Source organism: Zingiber officinale, chromosome 11B, assembly GCF_018446385.1.
Source record: "Zingiber officinale cultivar Zhangliang chromosome 11B, Zo_v1.1, whole genome shotgun sequence".
NCBI lineage: Eukaryota > Viridiplantae > Streptophyta > Magnoliopsida > Zingiberales > Zingiberaceae > Zingiber > Zingiber officinale.
The window spans coordinates 86,074,606-86,084,626 of record NC_056007.1 but is presented as its reverse complement, the minus strand read 5'-3'; the positions used below and the strand labels follow the sequence as shown (position 1 = coordinate 86,084,626).

Below are 10,021 nucleotides of genomic sequence, written 5' to 3'. Positions count from 1 at the left end.
TAACAAAAATAATTCCACTGAGCTTTTTACCATCCATCCCTATCAAATAATTAGGTGAAAGAAATATTTCCCTGAAACCAACACCCATTGGGAATTGATCGCTTTCCATTGTAATAAATTTATCTCTCTAGTCAATTGATAGGGATCCTTGAAAAGATGTTATAATACTCTAATGGGCTTTGCATTCGTTCAGCATCGTGTTCAATCTTTATTCTTTTTTATGATATTGTAGCACTGTTGTTGATTCATTAGGTCCAGCGACAACCCTCTCACATGCCTCTCCCATGAAAACATTCAAGGCTAATTGGGACTTCTTGAACCAAAGACATACTTTGCAATGATCTCAATTCAATAGCAAAGGAAAAAAAAAATAGCTAAACATTCCCCGACTCGAACAGGAGACAACCTTATTTTTGTTTCTTCCTTGCGCATCAAATGAATCTGAGAAACTTACAGAGGTTAACAAAATCCATGTCTAGCACCTATCATTGAGCAATAACTACACAAGTTGCATCACTGGCAAAGTATAAATCACATTATAAGACTGCATACCTTCAGAGATGGATTTCTTCATTAACCAAATCATATACGGATCTCCTTTCTCAGAATAGGTTTAACCTTCCTATGTCATTATATAAGCATCATCCATATATGCCGTTTCAAACCTTAAGAATACAAGGAAAGAGCGCCGGTCTGGAAAGGATAACCAAAGCTGCAAAATTACCATACTTCGTACACAAGACAAACACTAAGGAGCTTAAAGTATCAATTGACAATACTGCTTTACAAGTTATCCTCGCCGTGGAATAGCTATACTTTTTGAGGCATTTTTACAATACAATATATGAGAAGATACTGCCTTAGGCTATAGCATGGCTATAACTATTCACAAATGATCCACTCTGGCATTTTTCTTCTTTTTTTTTTCCCCGCACCATGGAGGAAAATTGTCTTTGCTTCTTCACTCACCTTTTCTCTTCACCACTTTTTGTTTGTAGGCAACCAATGGCTGATGATACGAAGTCCTATCTCTCTCCCGATTTAGGTTTCATTCCCAAGAGGTCAAAGATCACTAAACATGAAGAAAGCCTACACCATGACTTTGATGAATAAGTGAAATTATAAAGGCCATTAAGCTCTTCGACAGACAATTGCCAGACCACAACAACACGAGCTCTTCAATCCAACAACTACCTCAATAGACCTAATCATATCCATTTATGGCGACTTTCGCCATGATTTTATGCCTTTCTGATTGAACTTGAATGGCCAGCTTTTCCTTCGCTTTGGACTTTCAGAGAAGATGCCAGATGCAAAAGCCTGCTGAATCCACAGTTCAAACTCATAGTCCTTTGTGATCATCTCAGCATCTAATCCCCATGGATATCTAGAAGGATTGGATCGTAGCCCTGTCCTGTCCAAACCAACCATATTCACATGAAAGGTTGGTCCATGAGTATTAGGCTTGCAAGACATTCCCTGCATATCAGATTGTATGGAGTCAGATGAAAATGACTGGATATTGGCTATAATTGTATCACCAATCATTGAAATTAAGTTTGCATGTGACAAGATGATCATAGCGGCAAAAAAATGGACGATGATATTGTTGAAATGATATGATCAGTCAGAAGGTGTCTAATACCAAAATTGGTAAAGATTTTGAAAGTTACAGAAAAGTTCTTGGATTCCAAAAATAGCCTTAGCCTTCACCAAATGGGTGCTTGTTCCCATAAATACCATATATCATAGGTAGGCAGGATATTGGCCTTCCCTTTTCCTCCCAAGGAGAAATGAAATGATAACCAGCAGTTCATGATTTAGAAAAGCTATAATGTTACCATACTGATTGCATGACAAATCAAGTAACTGGTTTCATTTGTTATTTGTAATGGAAAAACAAATCCTCAGGTTATGTTATATGAGAAGAATTGCCCTCTTTAAAAGTAAAATCTCTCCATCATTTCTTAATCATGAGAAGAAAAAATGTCTCTATTTCAAGAATTTTACAATGACTTAGTCAACTAAATAACATTGCATCTCCCAAATAGAGAAGATCACAACAATAACATATTCAGTTTTCTTTTCTTTTCTTTTCTTTCATGTCTTCCCTTCATAAGCTTCCATTTTTCTCACCATTAAATGCACAATCAATAAGATCTTTAAATTTTACCGATCTCATAGGGAAAATCCTGAAGAATGTTCATATCATAACCTAATATGAAAGTAGAAAGTGATACAATTACTATACTAGATGGGTTTGAAACAATAGGTCTCGTGAAGTTAACAGAAAAACATGAAGTAAGAGAATGGGGATACAAGTGAAAAATCATATAAATTTCAAATTAGTGTTGTGAATGGTCCGCTATTCCAACTAACAGGTATTTAACAATGAATATATAATTAAATTAAAACCAACTTGAAGGAGTATATATGCAATTATGCATGTAAAAATAAAAGAACTAATTCAAATCTTGGTTACTACTCCTGAGTTAATAAAAAATGTCCCATGTAATATAGGTCAGTCACATGTAATATAGGTCAGCCTTATAAATGTTAACCTACTAATGCATCGATTAAAAAGAATGCAACAAGATGATCGAATCCAGATGCTTACCTGACAAATTGCCCATTCAGATACATCGAATATCTTGCTCTCTGCACACACAAAGGCTCGTGGTATTTCCATCTGAGAATGAAGAAAGATTTTAAAAATGTTTAGACACACACACACACACACTGCAACATGGAAAATAAAGGAAAAAATCACTAAGACTGGATACATTTGGACAAAAAGATACGAGGGGAAGGAGAGAAAAAGGATTACAAATTTGCACAGAGCATGACAACCCCTCCCATGTGTTACTTTCCCTCCCTTTCTCATTTCCTCTCCTATCTTTTCATCCAAGTAAACCAAGTCAAGAAGACACAGGAAACAGGAAATGGTTGTAAATTTGCTGTTTTAGGGTACAAAGAGCTTGATATTGTGCCATTTTCATGTTCTCAACGTGGCTAAGACTTTAAATCAAATCAAATCATTTTTCCAAGCAAATCTATGTACTACACCAACCCAATACTTCACGACATACTCTTATGTGTAGAATAAACATACTCTTTAACTAAGGGTTTCATATGTCATTCAGGAAATTACCAAGATGAAGGATTCCAAAAATGTTTGTTGTTTTGTAAGAGCATCAGCAGTATGCAGTATACAGAGTCTCTATGCACAAAATTAAGGAGTAAATTATCAAAGAGGATTTTTCCTGAAATTTAACTCTCTTTATGTATTTATTCACAGATTCAGTTAAAAAAAGGCTGACCCAGTGAATCATGCTTTATTTACTGAGATCAAAAATCACAAAAACAAGTCCAATTTAGCTTCTGCTCTCTGATGAGCTTCCAGCCATACCAGCGGCTCAATGAAAAGATAGCTCGAAGCTTCCCTTGCAAACCAATCTGCACAGGTATTTCCCTTCCTATCACAAGGCTTAAAACTTATTTCCTAACTTCTGGGCTGTAGATCTCTCATCTTCCCCACTTCAATAGAGCATGGAACTATGCATAATCCTTCTGTTCTTACAATTTTACAGGGTTCTGAAGAGTCCAATTCAACTGGTAATCACCTGCTTTTCTATAAAAAAAATTATAAAAGAAAAGGTATCAGTCTGCTGATTCAGGGCCTTGAGGTTAATTTTAGCCCCACTCTGATGCTGACAATTTCTGCCTCCGAAGTGAAGATTAGGCCATTTGCATGCATGAATTTTTAAGCAACAATATTCAGCCTCCTAGTCCAACGCCCAATTTTCCCCAAATGACCAATTAATTCAGCTTTACCTGAGGATGGTTGTAAAATGAGGGTGGACCAACGAATGCTTAGTTTCAGCTTTACCAGCTCCAAATGCATTAGTTCCTTGTTTCATTTTATATTTTTATTTTAATATTTATAATAAACACTAAAATCTCAAGTGGACCTACATAACATCACGCCAGGAACAATAGAGAAACACAAGTTAGATGAGACCCCCCAAAAAAATGCTGGAAACTCTTGCAATGCTTGAACAGGATAAAAGAATACCTTCAGAGGTGAAACTATATTTGTTGAGCGCCGACTTTCTACCCAACCATCTCCATCTTTAGCTTGATGGCACTGAAAGCAATCCTAATGCAAAAGAAGACCACAGTCAAGCGCCAAAAATAATAGTCCTAGCATATGATCTGAGGATTATAACATTAAAGTCTTGATTAATTTTCACCTGACACCACCTTGCCCTAGCTTTATTTCGATTAGTGCATATCCATATATGAGAATTTCCACACTTTGTGCACTCAATACGCCTGGATTCTTCAGAACGGTACTCAACCCCTCCCTATGATTTAACACAATTGCATGGCTACATCAGTTGTTCAAATCCCCTACAATAAAATTACTCATCCGATATGCCAAACAAATAATTATCCAATATATTACACAAACCAAATCAGACCATGACAAAGACACTATTCCAAGTGATCATCTGTTATAACGGACAAATTACAAGGATAACCACCCAATATTGGTATTTGGAAAAGCAATTGCCTAAACGCTTACAAATGCATGCTTGTGATGAGAATTTTGAAAAGAGTACAAACACTGATGAAATGTTGACACATTATGCTACTAAAAGTACACAAAATTATAAAATTACATGTTTCATTGTATGATTATCTGATACATGGCGTGCAAAAATTTTTAGAAACATGTAGAGACACTAGCATGATTAATACTGGCAACAAATGCTAAAATCAAAATATTTAACATAGTTACAGCATACATCATGTAAATTAATACCTTCTGAGATGCAGTGGAAGATCTCTGGCACACCCTGCCAGATTCTTCCTTCCTCAATTGTTCATCATAATTTTTCTTCTTAGTTAAATCTGAAAGAACCTGAAATTTATCGATCATTAGTTGCCAAATATTACCCATACATGTAAAAAATATATATATAAAAAACAACATCAGGAACTCATTATTGCCCTTTAAAACACTTCATATGTAATTTACCTCATATGCGCACTTGAGCTTGTCGAAGGACTCGCATGCTAGTGAACTTCCAGCTCCTAAATTTTTGTCAGGGTGCACAAGCAAAACCTAGGAATCAATTCATATAATCTAACTTATACTGTTCTGTGGTCTATCCATCAGTTAAGATTAATCTCTAATGAAAGCAACACTGGTGAATAAGAGTTCAAACTGCACACCTTTTTATGGTATTCCTTCTTTAGTATCTTAGGATCAATATTTATGTTCCTAAGAAAACCCAGAACTTCATAATGGTTTGAACAGCTAATTATCCTCCTCATCTCAACCAACGAAGATGCTTCAACTACAACAACCTTGCTAGGGGAAGCATCCTTGTGAATATTTGTAATACTAGATACCTCCGGTGTGCTGCAAGCTGATTTAGAACATGCCACATCTTCAGGTTCAGTTATTGGGGTAGAATATTCAGTGTCAATAGAGAAGTCTTCCACGACTGGTTCTGAATCCTTTTGCTCTTCTATTTGTATGCTTTCATCAGTATAGTTGTATCTTTGATGCAACTTATTTAAAATATCATTAGAGATGAAAGAAAGGTTTAACGACAGGAAAACTCCTAGTAATCCAACCCGGGTATAGACAGAATAAACAGAATATGCAGTTGCCAACAAGGTCAAGAACCATGCCCGATTAAGTGAGAACATGTAACCTGCACACAATCAGAATAGAAAAATCCACTTACTGTAAAAGAATGAGAAAGTCAGTACAGATTTAGTATAAAAATTTATTTGCATACCTGCAGTTATTAATACAATTGCCGTCATCCAGAAGTATCCATAGATCCACATGATCAAAATTCCATAATGCCCAACAATAAAAAGTCCAGGTGTAAAGCCCAAGTAGTGAATGGCTACAGAAGCAGCAGCCTGGAACAACCAGTGGAAGAACCAGTTGAAATGGGGCATAGAAATGCCATCAAAATGCAAAATGACAAAGGATGAAATGTATAAAAGGTATATTAATTATCAAGAAAATCATTCAGATATTTTTCACAATCAACAAGTAATATATTAAAAGCAATTTTATAACATATATTATATAATGTGTAGAAGGTATATATTCTAAAAAGTATATTGGAGTCAATTGACTCCTAAAGAGCCTATGTAGCTCCACCACTAGTCTCAACATAAGAATACCAAGTAAGACTGAATAGTTCCCTTTGAATAATAAACTTGGACCCTATTGTAAAAGCAAAAAAAAAAAAAAAATACAGTGAGAGGAACCTGCTGCAGCAGCTCAAAAAAAACAAAAGATCTTTATAACTAGTAAAATCTTTGACAGAAATCACAAAAACAACAACTTGTGATCAGTTATAGACAAAGCAAAGTTAAACTTTATACAACAACAACCACCGAGCCATTGTTCCACTAAGTGAGGTCAACTATATGGATCCTCCTACGTCATTGGACTTGATACCCTATTATATCCTTATCTATATTTAAATTAATTGTATCTTGTGTTATCGTTGTTAACCAAGCCTTATTTGATCTCCCTCTTCCTTGATGAATGTGTGTATTTATCATGGTCTCACATCGCCTATCTGAGATATTTATCGGTCACCAAAGTGCATGTTCATACCATATAAAACACGCCTCTTAGAGTTTTCTCTCAATAAATACAATCTCAACTTTCTCTCAATATTCTCATTTCTTATCTTATACATCTTCGTATGTCCTCACATCCACCTTGACATCCTCATTTCTACAACTCTGATCTTCTGCTTATGTAATCGCTTCATAAACCAACATTCGACTCCATATAACATAACAAATCTAATCTCTAACACTTGTCTTAATATGGCCAATTTAGGAAGAACAATCAAATCAAATATGAAACCATCTGGTTTCTATAGAAATGGTCACCATAAGAGACTTCCAAATTTCAATACCCTTCTATGGGATGCACATCAAGTTTTAGTGCATCACTCCTGTTTACCAGTGCTAGTCACAGCAAATAAGAGATGTACTGGATATGTGCTTGCTTTAAAATACAATTGTGGTTGGATTGTAAGAATTTATACGGCTTAGAACATATTATTGTGGAATTTATAATAGAAAAGGTAAACTAGGACATTAGGCTATTGAGACCATAAGATCATTAACTTTCACGATCGAGGCAGCATGGATTTGACCATACGAATTAGAAGAAATTTGAAGGAGAACGTATCAAAAAAACTAAACAACACAATCACAAGAGGAGATAAAGAGAAGCGTAACAAAATGAAGCTAGGAAGATCAGACAACCAAACAGCGTTCGCGTATGAAAATAATTTGATAGATACGAACCAGACTCAGAAGCACATAAAGTACTGATGTTGTTGAAGCCAAGCAAAGGAAGAAACTCCACAAAATGACGAATAGAGCTGTTGGACCCAAAATAAACACGGACCTCAGACCTCCCACAGCACATTCCCTCCACTGCGACAAAAACCTAAGAAGAAACCTAGCAGCAGCCAGGCACAATCGATAGATCAGCGGCCAGTGACGCTCAAATAGAAACAACAGCCTCTCTCTGGTGGAGCCAGCAGCAACTCGGATTCTCGAAAAGGGTTGCTTCTTTGATTGGAACAGTTTCCAGCCTCGCTTAAACAAGCCTTCGCTGCCCATGGAAATCGCAAAAGCCTGTTGCTAATTATAGACCTTCCAAAAGAGACCCACCCGAACCTTCATCATCCGAACATATCCATAGATGAATACGATGCAGACTCGCAAGTGATCATATTCTTAGAGAAAAAGCTAGAGTTTATTCAACAATAAAATCTGAAATCTAGCTAGAGAATTCGAGCAGATCCCTCTTTTCATCTGTCTTCACCCCCGATGCAATCTATATCATGCACCAACAATTTTCAGAAAGGTCAGCAAAAACTAGAAGTTCTCAGGGGGAAAAAATATATATACACTACAAAAATTGGTCTAAATCCTCCTTATCCACTTACTCCATCTTATTCACTAGAACCTTAGACGCCGCCTTCAATCCGGGCGACGCCTACAGCAGGAAAAAGAAATCCGGTCTTCCTTCCACAAAATGAAAAAGAAAAGACGAAACACGGGAATCTGAAGAACCCTATCTTTATTCGTCTGCTTTTTCGCCGGCTACGGCCACTGCTCGTGCAAAAGTGGCCGAGTGAGCGAAAGAACAAGATTGCAGTGAGCAAAAGATAAAGATGAGAAGATCAGCGAGGCGATAAAACGAAGGCCGAAGAACGAGCTACGGAAGAGGGCTTCTTCGTGAACTGGTTGTGGACTAGCGCAGGAATTGAAATGGCGACGATGATGATGAGAGAGGCGTATCGAACACCACACTCAAACACGAGAAACCATTCTGACACGAAATCCACCACTATCCTTACCGTAGACGGGGACGAAACGAATTACCAATCGGCGACGTTGTACGAGCTTGGGTACAAAAGAAGTATACAGAAGGCGTGACTCCCCCACGAAATGAAAAGGCCTCCCGTAGCAAAATAATTAATTGTGAAAAGATAAAGAGAAAATTTGGAAAACATGTAATAATTTTATTATTAAATTATTAAAATTATAATAATTTAAACAAAATAATAAATTTATTATGAAATTTTAAAAATAAAAGAGAACCTCAGATTTTCAAAATTCTTAAAAGGCGTTCATTTAAAAAAAAAATTAAATAGATGATTGATTTTATTTTAAAATTATTCTTTGATCCAAAGTTATTGTACTATAATGTATTTAAGGTAAATTTAAGATTAAAAATTTATATTATGGAGAAGGTATCGAATAACTGTTGTAACTTGTTAGTATGAGTTTAGAATTTAGGGTTCATGATATCTCAATATTATTATATTAAAATATTTTTACTATTATTTTTAAGATATTTTGATAAAATTTAAATAATTTTAATCAAATTAGTAAATAGTATTATGTTATAATAGTATTCGGATATCCTAAATTTTAAATCTTACTTATACTAAACACGTTGTACTGAATAGTTTATATACATAGTAGCGATTACTAAGTAGTGTCTACATAGTATAAATTTTAAACCCTAAACTCACCATAAATAAGTTGTAACAGATAATTATAGTAACTACTAAGTAATTTTTACACATTGTAGCAGTTATCATATATAAATCCTAAATTTATCCTAAATATATTGTAGTAACTACTGAGTAACTTTTATAAGTTATAAAAACTACTCGATATTGCTATACATTGTAAAACATACCTAATAGCTTCTAGAATAATGCTAGATCAAAGGGAAATTTTAAGATAAAATCATGAGAGATGCATCCATTGGAGTTTTTTGGGGAAAAAAACAAGGCTCAGAATGTTTCTCTTAATTTTGGGGTGTCATTTTTGTCCAAAACAAAAAATAAGTGTGCTTTTAATATTTGTTTACACTATCTATTAAATTTTATCATTGTTGTTTTTCAGTCAATGGTTAACCTCCTTAAAATATATATATCTTTGAGTTAAATTGAAATATTCCGAGGACGTCATGATTCTATAATTTATCCTTGTTTAATGCTTCAGAGTTGGTGTCAACTTTTAATCACTTCTTATAATTAAAATTGTTGTGTTTCGGCAGACATTATGATGAGTCATCACTTGATTACGCCTAAACAAATCGTGGTGGAACGAGCAATAACGTAACGTTGCAGATCAATGCTTCATTTCAGATCTCCAACTTTGTTATGAATAAATATAAAACTGCAATTGGCTATAAGATTCCATTCTTTCCAAGGGAATATATTCTTCTTCCACCAATAATTCTTACATCGTAATCAGTTACGAACTACAAAGACATTTTAAACCAGTATAAAGTCGACCATAATTTTACTATCTGAGAGACAAACCGAAGATTCACGGTTGCTAGTGTAACAAACTGGTTAACCCGAGCCAGTGCAAGTCCATGGATCTGCAGCCGCTTGATTCCTTTGTCTTGTGTTCTTTGTTGAAAACTTTT

General features: G+C 35.2%; 1 protein-coding gene across 1 annotated transcript; it reads right to left on the bottom strand.

The window, feature by feature from the left end:
* Positions 1–720: 720 nt before the first annotated feature.
* Positions 721–8,462, bottom strand: LOC122034189. The gene is made up of 10 exons (XM_042593323.1): positions 8,016–8,462; positions 7,366–7,903; positions 5,817–5,946; positions 5,242–5,729; positions 5,045–5,131; positions 4,829–4,927; positions 4,254–4,367; positions 4,076–4,159; positions 2,618–2,689; positions 721–1,479 (listed from the first exon to the last, which is right to left on the bottom strand). The coding sequence occupies exons 2-10, from the start codon at positions 7,684–7,686 to the stop codon at positions 1,219–1,221; spliced, it is 1,656 nt and encodes a 551-aa protein (XP_042449257.1). The 5' UTR covers positions 7,687–7,903; positions 8,016–8,462; the 3' UTR covers positions 721–1,218.
* Positions 8,463–10,021: the final 1,559 nt, after the last annotated feature.

What these genes read in the sequence shown, in the direction of transcription:
- LOC122034189 (XM_042593323.1), bottom strand. Translation starts at nt 7,686, where the DNA reads ATGGGCAGCGAAGGCTTGTTTAAGCGAGGCTGGAAACTGTTCCAATCA. An exon ending in CTTCCACTGCATCTCAGAAG is followed by an intron (nt 4,368 to 4,828) that starts GTATTAATTTAC and finishes GTTAAATCATAG; the next exon opens with GGAGGGGTTGAGTACCGTTC. An exon ending in CTAGGGCAAGGTGGTGTCAG is followed by an intron (nt 4,160 to 4,253) that starts GTGAAAATTAAT and finishes CTTTTGCATTAG; the next exon opens with GATTGCTTTCAGTGCCATCA.